This window comes from Polypterus senegalus, chromosome 12, assembly GCF_016835505.1.
Source record: "Polypterus senegalus isolate Bchr_013 chromosome 12, ASM1683550v1, whole genome shotgun sequence".
Classification (NCBI taxonomy): domain Eukaryota; kingdom Metazoa; phylum Chordata; class Cladistia; order Polypteriformes; family Polypteridae; genus Polypterus; species Polypterus senegalus.
The window spans coordinates 66,369,110-66,395,951 of record NC_053165.1 but is presented as its reverse complement, the minus strand read 5'-3'; the positions used below and the strand labels follow the sequence as shown (position 1 = coordinate 66,395,951).

At 39.8% G+C, this 26,842-nt stretch overlaps 1 protein-coding gene across 1 annotated transcript in view; it reads left to right on the top strand.

Annotated features, from left to right (window-relative positions):
* The window catches only part of LOC120540891 (serine/threonine-protein kinase ULK1-like), a 99,374-nt gene that overhangs the window by 51,864 nt on the left and 20,668 nt on the right, over positions 1-26,842 (top strand). Inside the window, exons 10-18 of the mRNA XM_039772041.1 lie at positions 9,822-9,904; positions 11,548-11,598; positions 11,883-11,971; positions 12,572-12,737; positions 13,480-13,540; positions 16,859-16,984; positions 20,513-20,667; positions 22,786-22,860; positions 24,261-24,517. Coding sequence (XP_039627975.1) covers positions 9,822-9,904; positions 11,548-11,598; positions 11,883-11,971; positions 12,572-12,737; positions 13,480-13,540; positions 16,859-16,984; positions 20,513-20,667; positions 22,786-22,860; positions 24,261-24,517 — 1,063 coding nt within the window. The remainder of the gene's footprint in view (positions 1-9,821; positions 9,905-11,547; positions 11,599-11,882; positions 11,972-12,571; positions 12,738-13,479; positions 13,541-16,858; positions 16,985-20,512; positions 20,668-22,785; positions 22,861-24,260; positions 24,518-26,842) is intronic.

Here is a 26,842-nt window from a genome sequence, read left to right as displayed (position 1 = left end):
ATCGCCAAGTTTCCAGACGACTCATATGTTGGCACCAAACCCGGGGGGTTTACATTTGCATTGTTACCTGTCTCTCTGCAACTTTGCTTTTTCTGTCTACCTGTCTATTTTTACTGCAGATTCTCACTTTATTACCTGTGTCTTTGTGCTCAATAGATAGTTTTATTCTTTCTTTCGGCTGCTAATAAAGCTACAAATAGCTACTTCACCACACTTACGAGATTTTATTTCCTATTTTACCTCCCCTTGGTGATTTCTTTTGCAAGCATCTATTCAAAGCAAGGGTATTGTAAATTCTTAGATCACAAATGACATGTCTTTGTGGGTTTTGCTTATGCGGCTGAGTGCTCCAAATGGGTCAGGATATCAGAAGACGGTTCACCTAACACTAACTATTACACCGACATGAGGCAGACCACAGGTGCCATTCCTGGTAGTACAGTTTAAAGTTAATGGAAAATATTTGAAGATGGGAGATTAATTTAGTGGCAGAAGTCATTGACTGTGGCCTCTTCCTTTCATTTTTAATCTCTCTCACTTTGAAGTGCAGACCTGTTACACTGAATTAATTGTCCCAACATATCTAAATGTGTGCACACAGGAAAGCGGCCTGTCTTAAAAACAGTGTGTTCAGTTTCATAATTCAAAAAGGTTCTTAATCTGTGTGTGTGCAGCTTTAGTGGTTCGTAACCTGTGACAAACATTGACCATGGTTCTGAACTGCCAAGAATATGTCCATCAATACTTCATTTTATATCTTTTTTTTTTTTTTTACTAGTTTTATTAAGATTATTGGTCACACTGAAGATTCTCCTGCTGACCATCATGCTTCATTTGATGAGGCTGTTAGGCCAGCTCCAGAATTTGCTGCTGGATTAAAGTCAGCATCCCTTAATTTAAGGTCTCTGCTCTTCCTTGGAAATGTATTGGCTGCAGGGTGAAGGTTGTGGGGGTGCTAAAGGGGTATCCACTCATGGGGTGGTTTAAAGTGAGGGTTTGAGATCCTAGTATGCATTCAGACAGCTTGGCACTCCTGCGGCCACATAGTAGTAGGGTGATGTAATACAATACAGTACAGCACAATACAATTTATTTTTGTATAGCCCAGAAACTCCCAAGAAGTGCCACAATGGGTTTTAACAGGCCCTGCCTCTTGACAGACCTTCAGCATTGTCTAAGGAGACCAGGAAAAACTCTTGTAGGGAAAAAAATGGAAGAAACCTTGGGAAAGATGGTTCAAAGAGAGACCCCTTTCCAGGTTGGTTGGGCATGCAGTGGGTGTCGAAAAAAAAAGGCGTCAATATAATGCAATACACATAACAGAACACAAGTAATCCTATATACAGTATAACAGTAAAATAAAAATATCACAAGCACAGAGCAGAATTTAATAGTAGATGATATCACATAATAGGATTTGGATTTGTAATGAGAAGTGAAGCAAAATGGCAGAACAGATCTGTGGTGGGTCTTTTGAACAAATCTCCTAGGTTTCTAATTAATTGATGGCCGTGTTGTCTTTTAACTTTAGCCATCTGTGAGTATTTATGAAAAGGACAATATCTGGTTTCTATAAAGAAAGGCAAGTTACTGGGGTTTACTGCCTCTAACGAAGTGAAGTTCTTTGAAGCCCAGGAGTCCCTGTGAGGAAAGTGCCTGTCCCTAGAGGTGCTAGGTGAGGTGCCATGCTAGCCGTGAGTCGCCTTCTGTTGTGGTCCTGCTGTGCACGGCTCACTACTTCAAAAAAAGATGAGGACTGTGCATGTTGCACAGGAAAGAGATTATCATCTGCCCTCCTTATGTCGTTGCCATCACAACAAGGCAAGCGATATAGAAAATGCATTGATGGATGAGCAGCTGCTAGAGTAGTTTGACACAACTACCATCTGTTAAACGTACATCACGCTGCTTAAAGGCCACAAGACTTTGATTGCACTGTAAGTACGAGAATAGATCTAATTATCAAAATGTGTGTAATTGGGGTCAAGGTTAGTTCAGGTAGTCAAATAGTTGACATATTCAAGCATACATGAGAATACTCAGTCTATATGAAACAAAGTGCAATTAGGCCTACAGTTAATTTAGTGGACGCAAGGGTATTAGTATGTTATTTTGAATTATGAAGAATCATTAGAAGAACTAAATTTAGGATATGGTTTGTAAATAATGACTAAAACTTATCAAATTTTCCTAATTATTCTACATTGTTTAAACAGTAAATTTCACTTTCCCTATATAATAAGAGTTTAATAATCTTTGACAGTTTCTATTTTTAAAATGCTACAATCTAGAATTGTTCTTATAACCCTATGAGAGTGTTTTGTGCCAAAGTTTAATAGCAGTATCTCCACAGAACTGTATGCCGACTGCAGCTCACACCATGCCATTGCAGTTTCTAACATATTTTTCATCTCATCTGCAGCCTTTTGTTCATTTTGTAAAAGCTTGGGAAATTTTATTCTAGTGCAGAGCATGAAAAGTGGGGAGCAGGTAGAGCGCTCGTACCTACATACATTTTGAGGGCACCTCCTCTCTACTAAGATAATTTGGCCTGGGTACATTATTGCTAGCGAGTCTATGAAAGAATCCTGGCTAGGATCAGCTTACAGAGTTGAGGAAAGTGAGTGCAGATGGCGTTACCTCTGACCTGAAGTGAGCGGTGTCAAGTGTGAATGTGCATGTGGTGCATGAGGCAGATGAGAGTGCATAGAGCTGTGTGGAAGGAGCCGTGGAAGATCAGGCAATGCAACCCTTGGGAGCAATATTCCTTACGTTTTACTTCAAACAACTTTTAAAAAAAAAAAAAACAGAAAATAATTTTAGTGACTTTCACCATTGCAAAATTTCTTGCAAAATTAATTTTTGGGTAACTTTTCAAATCTGCATGGCTAAAGGTTTGTGGTGATTCAGATGATTGACATGCTACTATATTTCAGAAATTAAACCCATACCTTGAGTGTTTATGTCTAAAGTGGACAAGCATTTTTTTTTTATTATTATATTTATCTTTATATATAATACACTACCGTGGCTATTCGTTTGTCCAGGATTTTAAATCATCTGTAGCTGGCAAACTGTTTGACCTATTGACCTGCAATTTGGTACACACATACAACATGACGTCTACTATCCGCTTTCGGAGTGATGATTGACCTCCAAGGTTATTCCTCTTTTTATTTTTATTTTATTTTATTGTAGAATCCACTCTCTGCAGCGGCTATGAGGAGCATGTGTATGGGCGTCGTTCTCATCCCTACCACCTTCGCCATCACTTCCCCTACCTCTTCATATCTTAAGTCTTCAATCTGCCTCAAGAATGATATAAGTGCCAGCTTAAGTGAAAAACAGGCCGCTAGGGTGGAGGGAAGAAGAGCTGCTCAGGAAGCAGCAAGCACATCATCCTTTGAGCAAACGAATGATAAACGTACAGATAAAGAGGAATTCAGATGTATTCACTGCACGTTATCAGTATGTAGATAGTTAATGTCGATACTTTATTTGTTGCAAAAGGTAAATTTAGCTTTTTATAGCAGCTCAAGAAATATAACAAACAAACAGCAACTCCCTCCAATACGCAGAAAGAATTACAAATATGGAAGAAAACGTCTTAGAGCAGTCATGGTGAAGCATTATAAACGCATATAGCTACGGGAATGGAGGAACCTCAGTAGCATTTCTTGACACACAAAAATCCCAAAGTAGAATCAGTTAGTAAGTGATTGCATACTCTGTCATCTAATAATCACACGATCACAAATTTAGGTGTGAAAATGGATTCCACTTTAAAACTTGATAGCCATGTCAATGCAGTGGTAAAATCTTGCTTTTTCCATTTGAGGCAGCTGTCAAAAATCAAGCCTGTTTTGTCTAAGCGCAACCTTGAAACAGTGATACATACTTTTATAACATCTCATCTAGATTACAGCAATGCACTTCTTTTTGGAATTAGCCAAGCCTCCATTGCTCGCCTATAGCTGGTGCAAAACGCTGCTGCTCAATTTTTAACTGGCACAAGAAAGCATGAGTATGCTACCCTGATTCTGGCTTCCAATTCGTTTTTGAATCCATTTTAAGATCCTTGTATTTGTTTTTAAATCTTTTAATGGTTGTGCCCCACTTTATTTGTCGGAATTGCTGCACCCTTACGTACCGTCTCTCTCTTTCTTAGTTCAGCAGGCCAGATGCTTTTACGTGTTCCCAAGGCACGATGCAAACTCCGAGGTGATCAAGCTTTTTCATTTGCAGCCCCAAAACTCTGGAACAATTTGCCATTGCACGTTAGGCAGGTTCCTTCGCTAGCTGTCTTTAAATCCTATTTAAAAACACATTTTTAGTCTCTGGCTTTTAACCCATTATGATATGTTGACTATCTGTATACTTTTTATTAAGAATCTCTTCAGTTCTTATGTGTTTCTGTTTCATTTACCCTTTGGTTTTGTGTCTCTGATATGTTGGGTTTTCTTTTTTTTATTGTACAGCACTTTGGTCAGCCTTGATGTTGTTTTTAAAGTGCTTTATAAATAAATAAGATAATATTTGATTGCATAATGCAGCTATGTGATATTTGTAAACAGCAGTAAGACGTTTGTGGTGCTGCCATCCCATCCGCTGTGCCTCTGTGATTTCTCAACGGCCTGAGATTGATGAAAGCCACATGGTTCACATTCTGGGACATTAGCACTTGTGTTCATGTGGCATGTTTTGACACTGGATGTTGTCATATTACTCTTAAGGGTCTGGTAGTAGGGAAGGACTAAATATAACTTGAATCTTTCCTTTTGCTTTGTCAAAATGTTCTCAAACTAGTGTTAGGCAACAGCTTTAGTGCCTAATGAAGTGGTTGGATGGACTTTGCCTTCGTAATCTGCAGCTCGCTTAGGCAGAGGCACTTTTGCTTTGCTGTATAATTTTTTGGAGGAGCAGTGAAAACGTTCCTAATTTCTTTTTTCTGTTTGGCACCCCGGCATTAACAAGGCTTCACTAGTGAGTCACTTCAGTAGCTTATAGGATTTTGATTCAGTAGCAAGAAAGCAAGTTGTTTCTCTGAATGGTTTTGTGGCATGGAAACAAACAGCTGCTTCAGCAGAACTAGCACTTAAAATTGAATGAAATTGCGTAGCTGCCAGTAGAGGAGCACACAGTCATTTAAAGCAACGTCCCACTTACCCTGTGCAACTCTTGCATCCTGCTGACACTTAAACCAGAAAACAATAACGCTTACTTGACATCTGAATGGGAGTGTGTCTTAGTTCAGAGTATAGGCCTCCTTCATTTTCTTTTTTAAAACCCAGTCCATTCAGATGCTCTTTCTTTGTTTTTCCTCATTATGCTTTGAATAGTTGCTTGGGATATGTGGTCTTTTGACTTCCTTAATTTATCTGTCCACAAGGATTGGTGATCAGTCGGTGTCTCTTATCTTTCTTCTATCTTGGCTTTATCAATTTCAAGCTTTTCTGATTCTATGCTTCATTTTGAAAGGGAGGATAGATGTCTGAAAAAATTAATTAACCAGTGTATAATCTTGGTAAGTGTTTCTGGGCTACATGACCCATTAGGTATCTTTTTCCTGAAATGTGTCACTTGACAGCTTCAGAAGCATTTATTAATATTTTAATTGGTGCTCCCCGGTGGAGAAGTGGGAGGTTTGTGTTATTCACTGCTTTGTCAAATGTTTGGCCTCCTGTGCATTTGTCACTGAGTGCGTTTTCATGCATTTTAATAAGCCATTTTCAAAAACCTTATGCCTAGAAGGAAGAACAGGCATCTTGGCAGGGATAACAGAAGGTTTCATACCTGGCCAAGAGGCCATATGGGAAGGACTGGGAGAATGGCCTTACCAGGAGCAGGACATTTCCCCACACAGCTGGTGGCAGTGTGCCTCTGGGCTAAACTCAATTAAGACAAATGCAGGGTTGCATAGGAAATTTAAGTCAGAAAACACAACTCTTTTTGGGGTCCTTGGATAACGCCAGAGGGTATTGCTGGTGGAGGACTATCCTGGTTTCTGCTCAACCTGGAAGTTCTCTGGATGACTGGGACAAGAGACCAGGAGCAATTCTTGGGTCAACTTTGAAAGGAAGCCTGCTTGCCTCAGTTTGAGGAGTCGGGGTCGGTAGGCAGTGGGCTACACTCTTTGATGAGGAAGGACAACTGTGCTTGGTGTGTGTTCCTGTTATTCTTGTGGAGAACGTGTTGTGACTCAATAAATAATATTATATTTATTGACAATATTATATATATATATATATATATATATATATATATATATATATATAAAATAAATACTATTTTCCTCCCAAATTGTGTGCAGCAGTAATTCTAAGATGAATAATGAAAAATGACACTAAAGAAAGGATACACTTGACACTTTTTAGTATCGCCTTACACTCTAAGATATCATTAGTTGAAGGAACCTGCTGGCAAAGCCCAGTGCAGTAGGGAGGTCCCTGGCAGTCGAGAGTGCAGGAGGTACGGTCCTAAACACATGCGGGAGTGACGTCTTCCATCCCGTCCGTAGGGGTTGCAGAAGTTTCCACAAAGTTGCCAGAGCTTTTTCTACTTTTCTCACATTCTTTGGTTCCTAAATAACCAAAGCAGTTGCCGAAATTGGGATTCAATCTTTGACCAACACAGTTGAGTTTTAAACAGACCATCGCCAAACAGGGAGCACACCAACGCTTTTTAATAGCCTTCTTGAGCTGCTCAGTTTGTCCCTCCTTATCTCTGTTTCAGTCTCTTCCTGTCAACGCACTTATATTACTTAAATACTTCAAGTGTGTCATGGCCTCAGTTACCAGTTTTTAAGTTAAAATAATGTAATGCGGAGTTAAACTAGCAGATCACAGTGGCACACTTAACACCTTTGGCTACTGGCAGTCATTTTGTTCCTTCTACTTGTTGAGCTGAATGTGAAGCCATTAACTCAGGATACATGGGCTCCATGCTTGTGTTTAGAGTCACGGCGGCCTTTGATGTTTTTACTCTTGCGCATATAAGCGGGGTTTATTCAGGATTATGTGGGACTTGTGCATATAAATGGGGTTTTTAACAAAACAGATTTCTGCCTTGACTGGGTTACTTGCCTTATTCCGGTTTTGTGTGTGCATGTAAACACACTAGACTGTTAACTCCATAGTTTAGATTTTGATCGTGTTCTTATTGTCCTATAAAATATTTTAAAATTACTGATGTGATTACATAATTCTATGTTTAGAAATGCATTTGTTTCGTTGTAACCAATTAATAATGCTTTTTATTTTTTTTGAGTGCAGCATGTTTGTATAATGATCCATTTTCTGCCCAGTGGGGTCTTAACCTTTCCATACCTTTTGTAGTTACATTTGCAAGTTCTCCCTGCTGTTATTAATTCTAAAAGCACTTAAGGCGTGTTTAAAAACAATGGGGTGTTAATGGCTTTGCATTCCATATTTAATTTGGTAGAAATGGTCTGATGCACACTAATGTCATGGGCCGATTATTGTCAGACAGGGTAAAATGCAAACATCGAATAAGCTCCTGAACAAGCAAAGCCTGAGAGCACCAGCAACATTAATGTTAATAAAAAAAAAAATCATACTTGATTTATTTACGTCATCAGATTATACATCACGTCTGCCAGTATCTTATGAGACATCCATTGTTTTCTGTTCAAGCACCTCAAGGTTCACGTGAAGGCCAAAAAAGCCTTTCAGAGCATTCATACGATACGTTTCTGTGCCATTTACTTGTATTTCACATCCTTTGACTCACCATTTTACACCGATCGTCTCAAGATTAAATGAAATGCTGTCATAACCTTGAAGATATTCCCTGAAACATGTTATGATTGAATCAAAGGAACCTGTAATTTGTTGCGTTATCAAGCAGTCGTTTTTTGTTGTTTTTGTTTTTCCGAATTGCCGCTACCACATGGTGAACTCGATGAGTATTTCTTCACTTATCTCATTTACAGCCTCAGAGGCAGAAGCTGGGGAGTGGAGCAGAGAATCGAGCTACTGTGTAATTTCTGGGACAATTTTAGAATTCTCCTACAACATAATTTACTTGATGACCTAAAATCACTCAATTTGTTATATAATTAGAATTATTTACTTTTAGGTAAATGCTGTAACTCTTGTTTTTCTCACCAACCGTCTATCTTCTAATCTGCTTATCCAGTTAAAGATTATACAGAGCTGCTGCTCTGAGCCTAACTAAGGCAGAACAACCCAAGGCTTGACAGGGTGCCAGTTCATTTTAGGTTATTACCTCATATTCTTTTTAAATGTTTTAACTGTTGTAGCATGAGAGTTCTTGCACTTTCTCTCTTTAGTTAAAATGTGTGCTTCTTACAAAAGCCAGCACCTGTAGTAAAGTCATATGTAATGAACATGGCACGTGTTGCCAACAAAGTGGCCTGCAGTGTAAACAAACCCCTAGGGGAGTCTGATTTGGAAAGTGATCATTTCATCCAGCCATCCGTAATCTTCTTAATCCAGTTCAGGGTGGCAGCATTAGATGTAGAGAAGAACTTGACACTGAGTAAGGGGGCCAATTCCTCAAAGGACAGATTCACGCTCACACCTTTAATTATCCAGTTTACAGTTAACAAATGGATGCACGTGTCTTTGGGGTGTGGGAGGAAAGCGCTGCTGTCTTGTAGCTCACATCATGGTTTCTGTGGGGTTTGCCTGTTGTTGTTGTGTCTGCATGTGTCCTCTGCAGACTGATAATTAGAAGGGAGAGAATTATCTCTGTTAACATCTGTTGCTGCACTTTTGACAGATAACACAAGCCTGTTGATCCGACAGAATCTCCTGTGTGTTTAGGTTCATTGTTTGCTGTTAAGTATGGACTTCGTGCAACCTTTGGAAACACCTTAGTTCTCTTTCTGAGTAAAATATTGTGGTATTTGTTTTAGGAAGAGGGGAAAAAAGCAACCTTTAAATTAGTTTTAAGTAAATCATTGCAGAAATGCTCCACATGGAGTCCCATAGGGGTCTGTCCTTGGATCTTTATTTTTTCTGATTTATATTAATTTATGTAGATTTCGGTATAGTTAGTAAACTCGTGACTCTCGCAGGTGATACTGAAACTGGAGGAGTGGCACACACTGTGGAGGTAGCAAAATCAATTTGAGAAGGCGGCACTTGGAAAATGTAGTTTCATACAGGAAAGTGCAAAATGTTACACGTTGGCTACAAGAACATCAATTATAAATACAAGATGGGAAACTCTGATCTAAGAAGCAAACTCTGAAAAGAATTTTTGGGGTTTATGTTGAGATAACATTTTCAACATCTAAGCAGTGCATTTAAGTTGTTATTAACAAAGGCATATAAAATGATGACGCGACTGGAGTATTTTGTGAAATTCTGTTCACCTTAATACAAAATAGTCATAGAAGGACTTGAATCTGGATAGAGGAGAGCAACCAAGCACATTCGGGTACTTAAGGACATGTCAAACTGTCACAGACTCAGAGAATTAAACCTGTTGAGTCTCGATTAGAGTAAACTACATGGGTACTCTTAATGGCATCGATAAAGCAAATCCGGGGGCGAATTTTTTTGAGCTAAATGGTGAATCACATACTCAACGACACTTGTGGAAATTAAGAGAAAGTTCATTTAAGACTGAAGCCAGGAAGCACATCTTTATGTATGTAAAGAGTTCTGGGAATTGGGACTTGAAAAGTTTGATAACCTTTAAAGTGAATCAGGATGAAATAATTGGGATGGCTTAGCAGTTCGTCAAACTAACAATCTTGATGGACTGAATGGTCTCTTCTTGTTTGTCAAATTTCTTACGTTTCGTGTTCTAAAATTATGTCTGTTTTGCAGCATCCCCCGGGAAACTTCTAGCCACTTGCGTAACTTGCTGCTGGGACTGCTACAGCGCAACCACAGGGACCGCATGGACTTCGGTAAGTGTTTAAGTGAACTGCAAGTAAATGTGAAGCTTTCATTTGGGTTCTTCAAAGTACATCTGGACATGATTTACTACTTAAAAAATAGACAAGATAGTTAAGAGCATCTTTTAAAAGTGAGTCATTTCAGTTGAAACTCCGCTGATCTGCCCATTTTATTATCTTGAGAGGTAATAAGGCCACTCGTGTATTGATTGAATATGTAGTCTTCATCCACATCTTGCAAGTAAAATTGTCTCGTAATGTCCTCGGGAGGAGCAAGACTAACCATACAGTCTGCACACATGACACTTTAAAGCTAGGGTTGGGCATGGGGGACATGTATTTATGCTAACGTTTTATCTGGAAATGCTCTTCTCGCTGTAATGTAAGCAGAAAGAGAGGAATAAAATGTCAAAACTGCAAGATGCTAAGACAGTTGGGCTGCTGCTCCTCTCCAGGTCAGATAAAGTTGTGGTGCCCTAAACGTTGTTGACCTACTTCTCCTTCTTTCAAGTCACATAAAATTTGCTGAAGTAATCTGATTGACGAAGATGCCCAACTCCAGCACCGCAGCTTTCATCAGAGGGCTTGCTGCTGCTGTCACAGAGGCCCACCATTGACAGATACAGATCCTGCCACACCTGACCACAGGTTGACTTTGTCATAATGTCGTTCCATACCCCAGAACACCATGAAGCAACAAAAATGGTCTTGGCTTGTTGAATTTTGTTGATTTTATTTAATCCATAATTATAAATAAATTGACTTTGCCTTGGTTAGTATGAATTTAAATAAATAGTGCTTTGCTGAAACTCTAAATTGGCTCATCTCAGTTCAAATCTAAAAAATACAATTCCATAATCATGATTCATTTTTTTGTACAAAATTCAGATGAAGTCACAGTTGCAAATGAAAACTATTTTTTAATAAAGTCGCGTTGTTTTTGTTCAGGCTTTTCAGAGCCGCAAGTGAGCATGACCGCCCTTTCAAGGGGTGTGACGTCACTCAAGTCCTGCAGTATTTGTTGTCACAGTATGCCGCTGGTTTGCTAAAGTGCCGTTTTCATGCTGCATTTCATCTCCCAGTGCTGAATAAATTAATTTTAACTAGGAGAAAGGGGGTTTGATTTCTCTAGTGGGAAACCTAATGAAATGCATGAACATTGCAAATGATTTTATTTGGTTTGTAGACAGCAGCATATCCACGGGTTAACCGATGCAGTTTTGTAGCATTCTGTTTATCAGTAAGTGTTTATGAAAAATTAAGGTTAAGGTTGTGCTATTGTTGAAGAAAAATGTGGATCATCAAGAGGAGAAATTTAAAGGGCAAAATGCTTGGAATTAGCTCCAGTGGATTTTAGTTAATTTAAATGTGAAGGAAATGTCTTGGAGTAATAGAAAGATGCTCACCTGTTCATTTTGTTTCGATAGCCGAGCTATTTTTAAAGTCTTTTCCAAAGTGTTTAAATGTAGTCTGGCTGCAAGTTTTGCATTCTTAATCATTACAGCAGCAAAATGAATTATTTTGTAATTTATATATTAATTGACACAGTTTTGTAATTTGTTTGCATTTTTTTTTCTGGAAGCTTTTATCCACCTTGACATAGATGTCATGTCCATGTATACATTCCTTTCACTCTGTTGCTTATTTCTTTCTAGATGAGTTTTTTCAGCATCCTTTCCTAGAAGTTAACTCATCCATGAAGAAATGTAAGTAAATCACCCATGACAAGCTTCATGTTTTTTCCTCTTTTTAAAAGTAGCTTGAGAGAGTGCCCAGAAACATTTTTCCATTTAACCTTTAAACATTTATTTCCATTACTGCTGTATAGAAGTGGTTGGCTTGTAATTGAAACCTCAAGGATTTCTTAATCAAACCTTTTTTTAATCTTGTGGTGAAAATTTGATTACTTTGGAAGAGTAGCAGTCGCTGAGTACCCCTAGTAAGTAAGTAGAGGCCATGCAGTCATTCTTAACAAGTTGAATTTTTGCAGCTGCTCCCGTGCCAATGCCCTCCTACCCAAGCTCTGGTTCTGGCAGTTCCTGTAGCAGTTCCTCGACATCCCACTTGGCCTCTCCTCCTGTAAGTTTCTGTTATGGTCTTTGTATCTCTTGAATGTCCTGCCTTGTTTAGGATTAAAAGAATGGTGCCTAAACTTTTGTTTGTTTATTTGTTCATTCTAATTAGATTGTTATGGGCCCTTAGCAATATTATGGACTACATGTTGTTAGTTACTGGTTCATGATGGCATCTCTTACTTGATTATGTGCACCTGAAACAGACTTCTCTGCTTAACTATTTTTGTCGGATGTCGACTATAGTAGTGTCTTCACGCAGCTGCTGGCCGCTACACGAACGCATTCAGCACTGTGATCAGTTGATGCTGGTGCATCACTTTTGTTTTCGATCTCCAGATTACTTGTGGCAAAATGGGTGTACAATAAACCAGAGTCTGATTCAGCAATAATATGCAAAACGTTGTCTATGGAGTATTTTGCTTTGCACATTCGCTTCGCTCTCTATCACCAGGTCTGCGTTAAGCTCCGACGGTTGAATACAATGAGTTATTTTGTTCTTGTGTGCTTTACTGTTACATTATTAATGGATAGCTGTCCTTAAATACATACTTTTTGAAGTTTTTTCCTTCTCCTTTAATCAAAATGTTTATCTTCCTTCATGTAGCAGTCAGTGGCAGAGATGCAACAGCTGAGAGTCAAAACCCTGGTTTCCCCTACCCAGGATTCAACAAGCTTCCTTCATGGATCAAAGGACTCGGGTGGCAGCAGTAACAGCAAGAACTCTTCCTGCGATACGGATGATTTTGTTATGGTGCCAGCCCAATTACCCAGTAAGGCTGCCAATAGTTTTCAAAATCAAGTATTTTGTTGGAAAGTGTTTAGTGCTGCTATCCGAACTTTACTGCTTATTTCTCATTTCAATTTAGTGTGCATATTGTGGGTATTTATAATATCCATGGTTTTTAGCAGTTCTGTCTTGCAGGTGCATTAACTTTCAGTTTGAATTCTTCTGTCAGTGACAGTACCCCACCCTCAGATAGGAAAACCTACATTGTTCTCAGGATGAAGGAGTGTAAGACCTCTTTAGTGAGTTTGGATCCATCATAAAGTTCCTGCCTTGACTCTGTGATATGTTTGAGCCCTCTGTGACCCTATAGTTGGGTAAACTGAGTTTAGAAAATAGATGGAAAGCTTTTATTAAGGCAACACCTTTTTGTTTTCAATTTAGCTTTGGAACTGTTTGAAGGTAAAATATTTTTGTTTTTGGATATTGAAAATAGAGTTGTTTAGGTAAACCAGTTGGTTAACTATTACAATCTTTATTCCAGCAATATCCTAATTTGTAGAATAAACAGATTTTGTCTTAGACGCACCTTGGCAACAGCATCTACTAACATGAGCCTACATAGAGCTGAATGCCTCGGGCCTAGTCTCCCTTTTGGGAAAACCATTATTAAAGACTTCACAGTGAGCTGACTCTATGCAGCTCTTCATCAAAGCTTCCACACAGAAATGTTTCTAGATTAGAAAATGTCATTGTGGGGAAAAAAAAATGTTCTCTTTTCCTTGCAGATGATTTTGCGAGTGAAGCAGCAGGAGCGAAGCCAGTTCAGGATAGTCTCCTTTACAGTGGGTGAGTCGGCCTTTTGATCTGTAGTCTTTTCTAGTCTCTGCTTGATTTTGAACTGTTGAAAGCTCTTGGGATGCAGAAACAATTAAGAATTTTCATTGATTCACATTTGGACAATTCAGAAGGTTAAGTTGGGTGACTTAGGTTGCTCATAACATCAAGCCAATTCAAATGAGCTGTTGCGTTCAAGTTTTGCCTATGCAAATTAGGAGCTCTCTGCTGACCTCTGGTGCACTGGGGAGTCACGTCAAGGCACTGTCCCCATCTCCATCCCACAGCAGCTCCCAGAGTCCTTCAGGGTAAGGGTTATGCTTAGCTCAGTAGCTTGTGTGCAGTGTAGTGAATCCCCAATCCAGGTTTGTTGGGCAACTTTATATAATATTTACTTATGCCAGTCCAATCTGCAGGTCTTCACGTCTATAGACACTTATGCTATTTAAACATTATATCTGCATGAGCATTTCCAAGTACTTGGCAAGGTGATGAGTTTTGCCTTAAATATAAAGTGTAGAGTGTTTGCAATCTGATAGACAGCAGACAAAATGCCCTTTGGCGACAAGAGCTGAGACATGCTATCTTGTCTGCAGCGCCTGTGAAACCCAAAAAAATTTAAATAAAACATAGTGGCATTTTATATATTTAAAATGGGGACATCATCCTCCAACCCCACCCCAGTTTATTGCAAAAGAAGAACTAAAAAAAATAACCCCACTTACTGTGTAATATGCTTTGTGTTCCCGTGTTGCTGGTTTAAATTAATGAGAAGGCCTCGTCCATCACTGTTTCTTCAGTTCTGACTCATTTGCTTATTTTAGATTGCATCAAAAATGTTTTAGACTAGAAGTTTTAACCTTTTTCTCCATAATTAGAGGTGGGCTGCTGATATGTTTAAAAGATTATTTACAGCCCAAATTCTTCTTTTTTTTCTTGAGCTGGTGTAAATCCTTGCATCCAGTTTGTATTTTAATATTTATAAAGTTGAAGAACAAGAAACTATATGTTAAGTGATTATGTCTTGAAGTATGTCAGCAATGTTTTCAGTGTGGCATGAGGATTTAACAAAGAAATGATTTATGGGCATTTCAGGCAGAACTGTAAATGAGTGTTTTTTAGAAATCAAATGCTTTTATTGCAGAGTTGTGGGAAGTGGGAGGCACAAGATGGACACTCTTCCGAGATTGAACAGAAATCGGTTGCAGGTCTGTGGTGTAGCAGGTCCACAGCTCAGGCTCACTCTTATTTTCTGGTTTTTCCCCTAACGTTTTGTCAGATTTTTAGACAGTAGGGATGGTGATTCCACTTTAATGCCAGTGACACTCATATTTATGTTCACGCTAAGCCATACCTCTGACTTTCCAACAGACTCACCAATCGATTTTATGGGTCATATTAAATCTTGGCTGTGTCACAACCTTTTTAAAATTTAATGGGGAGAAGAGAGACGTTTTGCTCGTCGGGAGAGTACAGAAGCCAGTTACCCGGTTGTCCTTCTTCAACATGTCATTTGAGACTTGTGTGTGAAGAGTTCAAGCAAATATCCCTTCATTCAGCTGAGGAACATATCGTGACTTAGGCCTTCTCTTTACAGTTACGCTGGTGGCACACTTATTAATGCTTTTGTCCCTTCTTGGCTTGGTTATTATAATGAGCTTCTTCTTGGTGCTTCAGGCAAAGTACTAAACTGTCAGAACCTTGGGAACATATCCCTTGACTGGTCTCTGTTAGATATTGCACATGTTATTCGCTTCTTTTGCTCCCATATTAAGCCCTTCTTGGCAGTGGTCCCATCTGGATTTCACACATCTTATATTATTAAACGGTACGTCTCAATTTCAGCCGTGTGTCTGTCTGCGGAGGGAGCGTTGACTTTGTCGAGAGGTTTACTTACCTTGGCAGTGATATTCATGTCTCTGGTGACTCTTCTTATGAAGTCAGTAGATGGATTGGGAGAGCATGGGGGGTCATGAGTTCACTGGAAAGGGGTGTGTGGCGCTCCAGATATCTCTGCTAAAGGATGAAGGGCTAAGTGACTTGAGACAAAGACTGGACTCCTTTGGTACTGTGTCTCACCAGAAAATCCTTGGGTACTGTTGGTTTGACTTTGTGTCAAATGAGCGGTTACTCATGGAGTCCCGAATGAGGCACATTACCTGCATTGTAAGGGAGCGTCAGTTACGGCACTACAGCCATGTGGCGCGATTCCCAGAGGGTGATCCAGCTTGTAGGATCGTCATTGTTGGGGACCTGAATAGCTGGACCAGGCCAAGGGGTCGCCCACGTAACACCTGGCTACGGCAGACAGAAGGTCATTTCTGGAGGGTGGGACTGGACCGACCGCGTGTCTGCCTGGGGGGTTGCCAACCGGGATCCCAAGCTGTTTCATCATGTGGTGGGTGCGGCAATGTGCTGTACTAGTGCATGCTCTCCAACTTGACTTGACTTGATGTCTCAATTTGTGGCCTTTAGTTTTGCAGCTTCCAGGTGAACGGAACTTCCCTGTCCCTTTACATTTTACACTTCTTAAACTAGCTTAAAGTTTTATTTGTTGAAACAGGTTTTTATGTGTTGATTGTATTGTGTTGCGTATGGAAAACTTTGTTTTTTGCTTTATTCTTGTATGTTTCTGAATTAGCTTATCTATGCGTAATGTCCCTGAGTGTGATGATAGGCACTATGTATTATTATTTTTATTATTATTAAGACCCCAGAACACTATATAATAACATCACTGACCTGATTTTAAAGCCCAGGGAGAGATCCCAAATGGCTGCCACGGCACAGCAATGTTTTTTTAAGGCCTGCCTCCTGTGCGTTTATAGGATACGCATTGATGGGTTTTATCACCAGTTGTCAGAGCGGCTTCTATGGAAGGGGAGTTTCTTTTGCCCATGTGAGAGCTTTAGAAATGCTCGTAAAAATAAAATTGAAATGAGTTCTACTCTGTGTCATAATGGAACGAGAAAAATGCATTACAAGTTATGTGGGCAAGATTTGAGCAACATTTGTAACAGAATATCAGCCTGCTGTTACGTGACGAATAATTTGTCTTGCAAGAAGAGCTGAGAAAATGAATTTGGCTGCTGGTATGGTCACATGTGCATCACACTTGGTGTCACTAAAGAAAATTCACGCTAATGATGCTGATGAAGAGCTGAATTTTGATGCTAGTTTACTTTACATTTGAATTTCTGCTTATCCTGGAGGCATCCTGCAATTTCAGTAAGCAAGCCTTTCTTTAGCTCAGTAGATGAGCATGTTTGTTTACTTGTCACACACACCCTGATTATACTGTTTTTTTTGTTTGTTTGTTTGTTTATGCAGCAGACCAATCGAGTTTTCAGCTACCAACTATGGACAGTCCGTGCCAATTCCAGTGCCGACCCAAATTCAAAACTTCCAGCGCATCGAGCAAAACTTGCATTCCCCAAGTCAAAACAGCTCCCCAAGGTAAGAAGAAGTGGACTTCTTGGATGGCATATTGGCCCCATCATAGACAACCCACCAATTTATATTTATAAAAAAAAAAAAAAAATACCTCAAGAAGTTGTTTTGTCACTTTAGGTCCTTCCATTTTGGTTTTGTAGCCTGTTTTCCCGATATAGTCTACCCTGTGTGTGTAGTTTTCATGTTCTTTCTATGGCTGAGTGGTGTTTTATTGTTATTCCAGATCACCTAACACAAAAGGCATCCAGTAAATCTTGGCCCATTTCTTAAAGAGGGTAGGAAGAAATGTTTAAACAGCTATGTACCTGTTACTTATAACCTCTAACCTGCATTGCAGGCCTTATTGTGCCCTGCATATTAATCCTTGGGGACCTCTGTGGTAGGCTTTTAGCCGACTGGGGCTGTGTTATATTTTTTACTTTTTTACTTCAACACAGTTTACCACCATTTGAGAACTAAGTGTTCTTTTGAGCCCTTAAGACACTGCATCTACACAAGGAATTATCATTCGTAGCAATCCGCTCGCTAGTAACAATTAAGAGACTTCAAAATCATGTGTTTGTTTAGCAAATACAGGCCATACAAAGAATTGCACAACCTGGGTGGGTTCATGCAGTCTTCATTCAGTCCCAGATGACATTTCCCAGATTGGCCAGTATCTTTAATCAAAACCTGAAGAGAAAGATTTCTTGCTGGAGACAGAGCTCCTCAGAAAGTGTCCAAGAGCTAAGCTTCAATTATCTATCCATATTCAGCTGTAAGACTACTCATTAATGTCCATTTTTGCAGCGGAGCTGAGCTCTTTACAAACACGTCAGAAAAGCAACTGAACCTTCCCTTCATGTCCAAAGTGAGCACCTGGCTTTCTTTCTGGTAGCAAAGCAGCTAACATTTTTACAGTTTCTCAATGCACGGCAACGTTACTAAGTCATTATCACTAGGGCCCGCAGAATTTAGTGTTTTGCAGCGCTAAAATGCCACGCGCGGAATTAACCTAACTGCCGCGGAAAAAACCTAATCTGAATGAAATCTCACCATTTGAGGCATATTGATATTAGTATGATTAGTTCTGATTACTTCTTTAAGTTCTTTCTTTAGCCTATTGCATCATCTCATTAATATCTCGTTCATTGCTACTGAAATCGAACACAGTGGAGCTACAGTCCAGTTAAAGAAGCTGTCGGCGTTGCTGCAAAGTACAGATAAACTTCACTGCCATGCCAGCCAATTATGAACACTCTGACTTCTTTTGAGGCTCATTCATGGCTGTCGATGTCTACAACAATGTGTCTGACTTACTGTCTTGCCTGAAATCGTCCGGATTTCCAATTGCAACCAGCAGCTGCTAAACTTGAAAAATATTTTTTGGGAAACAAACAGCTGGCAATAGACCTACTGTATTCAGATCAGTGAGAATATTTGATCCACGACAGCTACCACTCTTATTGAAGAATTTTGCTGATCATGCACCATCAGTGCCAACAATGATGGCTGCTGCAGTTGAATGGCAAGCTTATCTGGACATAGCATCTTGTGAAGTAATTCCAGCTAATATCACTGCTTTTTGGCGTGCCTTAGAGGACAGACTGCCTCGCTTAGCAGCTCTTGCTAAAGTTTACATTGCGTTGCCGATCTCTTCTGTTGATGTGGAATGTTCGTTCTCAAAATATGGATCTGTGTTGTCACCACTGCGATATTCTCTGTCACAAGAAAACCTACGAGCTTACAGTGCCATTTTCTTCAACAATAAATAAACAATAACTTAAAAAACATTATTTGATCGTTTGTTGAGAATAATATTATGCCTACATATGTTTCAGCATAGTTAGCCTAATTAAAATGTGCGGATGTGAACGCTTTGATATACCTATTTGATTAGTATTACGAATTATGATTGATTATTATTAGGGATTAAGAATAAGAAAAATTGCATTTATTTTGCTTGGGTTACGAATTAGTCTTATGGAGTTCTGGTACTGCATTTGTCCTTTCAGTTTTTACATAATAAACTTCACTTATGTACTTGGTATGTATCAAATGGCAAATCCAAATTTCCCAATTCCAATTTTTTTGGTTTGACTTTTGCCTTGACAAACTTTTATATCTTCCGGACTGTAGACTTTACCGCATGTCCACTGAAAACAGGTAAATTGATGGACAGTGCTTCTTTTCTGTAAAATAGTTGCAACTCTTTAAATAAAAGATTTGTTGTTTTTTTTTTGGTTTGAGGCCCAGTTTTAGTGTGTCTGCCGAAGTATGGTGTAAGTAAAGTGGAGGAAACAAGGTTCGAGTAATTGCAGATGGATACATCAAAAATGTCTGACGCAGCTCTTTGACCGCCAAAGGTCATGCAAAAAGACAATTTCCCTTCGTTGATTAATATGGGGGCGACACGGTGGCGCAGTGGGTAGCGCTGCTGCTTTGCAGTTAGGAGACCCAGGTTCTCCTCAAGTCTGCGTGGGTTTCCTCCCTCAGTCCAATGACATGCAGGTTAGGTGCATTGGTGCTTCTAAATTGTCCCATGTGTGTGTGTGCCCTCCGGTGGGCTGGCGCCCTGCCAGGGGGTTTGTTTCCTGCCTTGCGCCCTGCGTTGGCTTGGATTGGCTCCAGCAGACCCCCGTGACCCTGTATTAGGATATAGCGGGTTGGTTAATGGATGGATGGATGGATGGATGATTAATACAGTGTAACAAATTGTTCACATAGTTTTTTCAGCCATTTTGTTTAACACCAATTGTTGCAGTGGTCATGCAAGTTGAAGTTGGTACCCCCCTTCTGTATTTGACCAGTATGCCTAGTCTGTTATAATATTGAATTCAGGTTCTCTGTTGGCTTTTATCTGAGCTAAAATGTAACCATAGCTCATGGAGGCTGTCAGGTTATTGATATATAGACTGAATAATACTGGCAGTGGTATTGAAGCCCGAGGTAAGGCATTTAATTGCTTCCTGTGACGACTGACATTATCCCCCATGAGAACTTTAAAGCAGAGTTCTCTTTAAAAAAAATGTTCGACAAATTCTGCAAACCACTAAGATCTATCCTTGGTCATTTTTTTGCAGGAATCCTTTGTGGTATGTTGTTTAGTTTGGAGCTGTTAAATCATGAAAGATGGCTTCTGTTTTCTGCCGTATTTGGGTCTTGTTTTCAAAATGTGTCCTTCCTGTTTATAAGGGACGTGCTTTTACGTGAAACTGACCTTAATGGTGCTAAACAGCTTTAGAGAGTTAAGTGACACTCCTCTGAGTGCTAGTTGGTCTAGAAGTGTGTTTTGGGTACTTGGGAGGCAGATGAAGAAAAGGGAAGTTTTTTTTAATCATGTGTTCAGCAGTGTTTCATAACTGTTATTATGTTGTAACTTTGTTGTATTCATTTGTTTCTTTTTAAAAGATGTGCCTCATTTTATGTAGTGTGTGGCCTAAACAAACGTTACATGATGTGTAATAAACATAGGCTGAACCAAAAATAGATACTAAAGTATGGTGTGTCAGTTGGATCAACGTTCACTGTTGTCTTGCTTCCCCTGTCCAGATCTGCCCCGCCAGTTCGTCGATCTAGTAGTGGCAGCCCCTTGAATTTGGGACGGGCCGGGGCTTCCCCACCCTACTCAGCAGAGCATGCGGTAGCGTTTAGTTCCCGCAGGATGTCCACCGGAGGATCAAAACCATACCAGCCTTCTCCACAAGGTATGGAAACAGTTTTGTAAATACTCTGGAAAAGGGGTGGTGAAGTGAAAAGAATTGGGCGCCACAACTCTTGAGACAAACAGAGGTTTTAAGATATGGCTTTCCACGCTTGAAGTTTTCATTTGTACACGTGGCTGCTTTGCTTGCTCATCCACCGTATTATTGTCAAACTAGGATACAGAATGCCTGCAATTCAGAGCAGCCTTGTAGGGCCATATAGCTCAAAAGTAAGTGACTCGGTGAAAAAACTGCATTATTTATTTTTGTTCTTCTCAAAGAGCAGAGTGCGGGGGCAGATGTGCTTTTCTTACCCTCTAGGTGGCCACTAATAAAACTGTTATTGTTAAGTGGAAGATTTCAAATGTTTATTTTTTCACCCAATTTTGATGTCTGTTAATTTGGAGATACTTGTGACAGAAACTGTTTTTTAGTTTGAACCTGGGGGTCACTGGGTGTGGTGGTACTTGCATGATGTGCCCTATGGTTCACTTTGTCATTGTGACTGTCAAGCCATTGGACCATCTCGGCAGATCTGGCTTTCAGTTGTCCTACATTTACATTTGTTCATGTCCTGACTTTGAGAAAGTAGCATGAAGGGTTAAGTAAGCCGGGTTGTGTAAGCAACAAGGAGAGGGAATGTTCCAGATGATGATGAGTAATAAGCGGTAACTTGATAGTTGTCACATACATGGTTTCCATAAAAGGATAAGAACTGAAGTTATGACTTAGCAATGAGACTTTTATTTAGGTGTGTAAGCTAACAAACCAATCCGAGTAAATGTCTTGTTGTGTAAGCATTAATTCAGTACTGATATGCAAATTCAATTGTTAATAAATATGGGACTGTCCCTTTGCTTGGTGACCATTCTGTGGCACCTCTGCTTTGGAAACATTCAGACTGCTGTGACAGGTGGCTCCTTCTTTGTGAAGAGAAATTAAAGACGCATGAACAAGCTTCCTTCTGCCTGGTCCTTTTGGTTAATTGTTTATGAATATTGTTGAGGACAAGATGTCCTCCTTTAATATATACTCCAATGTATTTCTATCACAAAACACAGCGCTTAAATGATCATAACGTCAGGCCAGAGGTATGTTTGTTTCATGTTAGATGTTTATATTAATGGTGCCTTTCAGTACTGCCCAGGATAAAAGCCCAGTTTGTTGGTATGTCAATATTGGTTTGGCCCTGCATTTACCAAACGTGGTGTCATTCGCTTCTCTTGTGCAGCGCACGTGGAGTATTGTGTATGAACGTTGAGTTACCCTGCCATTTCCAATTTAAGAATTTAAAGGAGGACTTGCACTGCGTTAGACAGATGCCAAAATCTAAAAGGATTTTCAAAATTACTTCGGGCCTAGTGTGTCCCTCATTGTCTCGCAGATCATTCTATCTTGCTGCTACACATGCCTGGAGGTAGAGTGTTTGTCTAGCAGGGTTTTAAATATTGGCAGTATTTCACGTTGGCTAGATCTGTGAAGTTCTAGGGCTGCTGCTGTTTACAGTGTTGACACTCCGCTCAAGTTTAGTTTTACTGCAAGGCAACTCGCTGCTGTGGCTGGCAAGAAGCCTTCGAGCACAAGTGTCGGCAATGCATAAATCAGAGAAAAGCAATCTCTTGTTGGATTTCTAGTAGCTCTACTTATCCTTGTACTACATTACAGCTTTACATCCAGCTGTTGAGCACCATTTAGTGTCAAACATACGTGCCTCATTATTTTCATATTCGTGGTTCAGCTACACATTCTGCGCAAGAGGTATTATACACATTTATTTATGTTAATATATATGATATTGTATTGTAGAGGGGATGCATCATTTTAATATGCTGCGGGGATTAAATTCATACTGAATGCTTTTGTTTGATGAATATTTTTCTGCTTTAGCTCAGTGATGCGCCTTTTTTTAGAAAATGTGTTATGTTGAGAGATAGGATGTTATCAGCCTTGATTAATGAGTTTACTTTTAACGCTGTTTTTTACAGTCACACCTGAGCAGTTTCTAGTCACTGACAATTAAAATTAATTGCTAGCATTTATTTATTTATTTATTTATTTTTTTATTTATTTAATGTATTTTCTCTTTCCCTCTTTTCATTTTTTTTTCCTCTGACTCTGAAGTTGGTACCATTCCAGAGCTGCCTGGCCAGATCTTCAATGCAGGAGGAGATGCTCAAAGCAGGCCTCAGAGCACTGGTATGAAAAAGCCTAATGGAGTAATGCAAATATTGAAACTGGGAGATCTGGAGAGCATGTCAGTGTTCTTCTGCTTGAGTCTCTGAGTGTTTCTAGGCATGTCTAAAATTAGGCGTGAATTTTTATATTACATTTGAGTCAGTAAATGCTAAAAGTTTGTATCAAATGCATATTAGTATATAGTTGCAAACAATATGTCTTCCATTTGACTTTTAGAGTGATTTTAGCATAATACAGTATATTATGAACAGAATTACCATAGCTGATACAGTAAGGATATACTTTGATGTCTGCTGTCAACAACAGATTATTTAATACATTTCACTGGCATGTTAAATGAGAACTTAGGTACTCACTTGGCAAAGCTATTAAGACTGAGATAGAGATGGGAGGATTTCTGGGAGAAAGCCTATTTTATGAAACAGGCGTTCACAAAATTAAAAAGATGTGGCCAATGATAGCTGAACATGAAGGAGACTTGAGGATTTGAGAACGAACTTAGCAAGTACGAAGTTTAAAAGAAAGGACATTTTGTGAGGAGTAAGAAGATTGAGTGATTTGGACATGTCCTCCAAAAGCAGAGAATGGGGTGCGCGGTGATCATAATACAAGGCAGAAAGCCAAGAGGGAAGCTGAAAGTGACAGGTCACTTGTTAAGAACGGACTTGTCCTTAAGAGGGACCAGTAGTGCAGAAAGTTGAAGAACTGAATATGGCAGCCGTCTAGGCAAACCAGATATCCCAGATAAAGGCCATTTAACCAGTGTGTGTATTCAGTCTCTCCTGTTAATGCTTGTTAGTGTTTCCTTTCATTCAAATAAAATGTAGTTGCCTTTTGAAAAATACTGTGCCTATATGAAATAAGCCAATATGTCTTAAGTAAATTGTGTAGCGTAGTTAGGCATCTAATGATGAAGTGTGGGGTCCATACAGGGTAAGGTCATTTATGAGTTTGCACCAAAGTGCCGTTCTGTTATCATTTAGTCCGTTTTCACCAGGCATAAAGAAGAAAAGTTAATCAAAAGGAAAAGGATTGAACTGACATTTGTCAAAGATGCAACGCCCAATGCAGAACTTGGAAATGAGAAATTTTGACTTTAATCCTATGATTTGGAATACTTTATATAGGACAGTAACAAATTTAAGTGAGGGGATGTGTGCATGATTTGTAATTTAGTAACAGGGAATCCACTATTTTATACAGGTCTTTAATGTAAATGTTAAGTTTGCTGCATAAAGTTTAAAGACCATCCACATGACTTCTTTTTAAGTTAAGTTATTATTCCCAGTGCATGTTTTATTGGTAATGGTGCCTAACCTAACACTATCAAGAACCAGAGTGTAACACATGGAGAGACACTGCTTGTTAAGTCAAAGCTTTCTTTGTTGAACCATTTTCAGGCCTAACTGTTGCTGGCAACCTTTCTCATCATGGTATGGGCTCAAGGCTCCACAGTGCTCCGGACCTGTTGGAAGGCTGTAAGTCTAACAGACAAAAAATAAAGAAGCAATACTCAGAACCGGTGGTACTTCGTCAGAACAGCCAGTTCCCTCCATTCCCCTCCCTACAGCAAAGTCGACAGCTGCGTTCCTCCCCAAAATTATCAGAACTAATGCAGAGGAATCCATTGCCAACCATCCTGGGCTCCCCAACTAAGGTGAGTTAGCAAAACCTTTATTGCTGGACCTTTGTTTTCGCTTCTGCCTTAGAACTTGGTGACACATTCCTCCCTGTACTCCATTATCACATAGGTGTAATATAACATAAAAGGACTTCCTCTTGGGGTGTCTTCATCTCCAGAGTACTGCATCTTGGAGACAGAGATAATTGAACATAAAAGGCCTTATGAAAATAACAGAAGTAAGAACCCAGGAAGATCCAACATTTGAGAAAATAAAATTGGGTCTGAGTGAGATAGACTTTAGCATTTCTGTCTGGTGCATTTGTACATGTCAGTGTATTTACACTCGCGTACAAAACCAGGATAGGGTGAGTAACCAGCTGAGGCAGATAGATACCTGGGTTCCTAATAACTTTAATTTACATGTGCAAGTACTCTTCTGGAGTTCTCCTTTGGTAAAATACTCTGACGTCATTAAATTACACAAAACAGCTAGATGTCATCATTGGCCACCATGAATCCAAAACCAAGTTTTGAAGCCTGTAATAATTTTCTTGTGCATTTTATAAATAACACTTAGTCCTTTATGTGCTTTGAAGTAAATAACATCCATCCTCTTTGTACATCCTCAACTCGAGCCACCAATGATTCTTGGTTTGAACGCTTGGGCAGAAGATGACTGAGAACTTGTCTTCTTTCAGATTTTTTAATAGTAGTAGGACCCCACTGCTGCTTTCTACTGTTAGGTTGGAGCCTCCCACAACACTGTCCAATCCCCTGTCTGTCGTTTTGGTCCTCTAGTCACAGACAGGTTTCCCCACCCAGCATAAGTTCCTGCTTACCTTTACTTATGGAGTTGCTCTGCATCTGGTGGAATTGTTCTCACTCTCTCTAAATGTCACTCCCTGTGAAACACTTTCCCTTTGCTGTGCTAACATAACAGTTGTTAATGGCTTTGTAAAACTCATTAGTTAGTGTTTGTTAGAAAAGCACAGTAGAGGCATTGTATTCAAAATGGAAACTAGAAATTGCATGTATACACGTGTTCTCCAGTCAGTTGTCCAGCAAGAGTCACAACATTTTAGATACTGGTAATCCATTTTTTATGGCTAAAGGAAACATTTTGTTAATTTTTGTAAAGTACATCAAACTTTAGAGAACTTTCACTATTGGTTAGATAAAACAGAAGAGAGTCTGTGATGCTTCTGACCTTTCTTTTTAGATTATTGAATATCATTACTGTTTTGCCTTGCATGTTTTGTTATATGAAAAAATGCTGGCAATATTTATTTTACTGAGTATTGAGGTCAAATGCATACTGCGCTTATATGTCTCTATTATAATAAAAAATCTTGGGTCGAGATGTGATCTTCTTGGAAAGACATTTTGACGTCCCGCGAGACAAGGCATAAAGACAAAAGGACAGCTGCTGTACAGGCTTTTAAATGATCGACGTGCAGCATGACAAGCAGAACATGCAGCTCGGCAGCAGCAAGCCAGCAGCTGATCTGACCACATCTCCTTAGCGTGCGTTCAGCCCTCCACTTTTCAATGCGAGCGGCAGAGATGTGAAGTGGCTGGCATGTAGCATGCCCCGGTGGAGTTGGGCGGGGGGGGTTTGTGTGTATATATTGTGGAGATTTAGCCTGGACACAGACAGGCAGACACCGAAAGTTCCAACACGCGCGTATTTATTTACAGTTTTGTCCTCAATAAAGTCCTGCACAGCACACAGTGCCCCTGCACCAAACAACCTTAACTCCAGGCCTTCCAATGGACCTTCTTTTCTTCACCACCTCTTTTCCTCTTTCCCGAGCTTTGTCCTCTTCCTCTCGACTCCAGCTATTGACTGGAGAAAGGTGACCTCATTTATATCCACCCGTATGTGCTCCAGGGCCCTCTGACGATCTTTCTGCAGCACTTTCTGGTGTAGCGAAAGTGCTGCATGAGCACCCAGAAGCACTCTGGGTGTCCCCGGTATTCCCTCCGGCAGCACTTCCGGGTGTGGCAGAAGTGCTGACATCCAGGGCTCCTCACTTCTCCAGGTGCCCCCGGGGCCCCTACAGGGTTGAGCTTCCATGCTCAGCTCCTGTGGCCCCTCATAAAAACCAGGGCGGCTGCCCTCTTGTGAACCGGGGGAGGCATAGTATTTTAGTTATTCAGAGAGCTGTAATATCACGAATGTAATGGATGCTGTGTCCAGTTGGAGGAAGAGAGCTGGTTTAAGAAACAAGTAGTGATTCACACACACATAGAGCACATAGAAGATCACATACAAAACAAAGCATTTAACGTGCTACTTTAATTACGATGTGATTTGAGAAATTGGTTAATTAAACGATTTTAAGATGAAGTTTATGA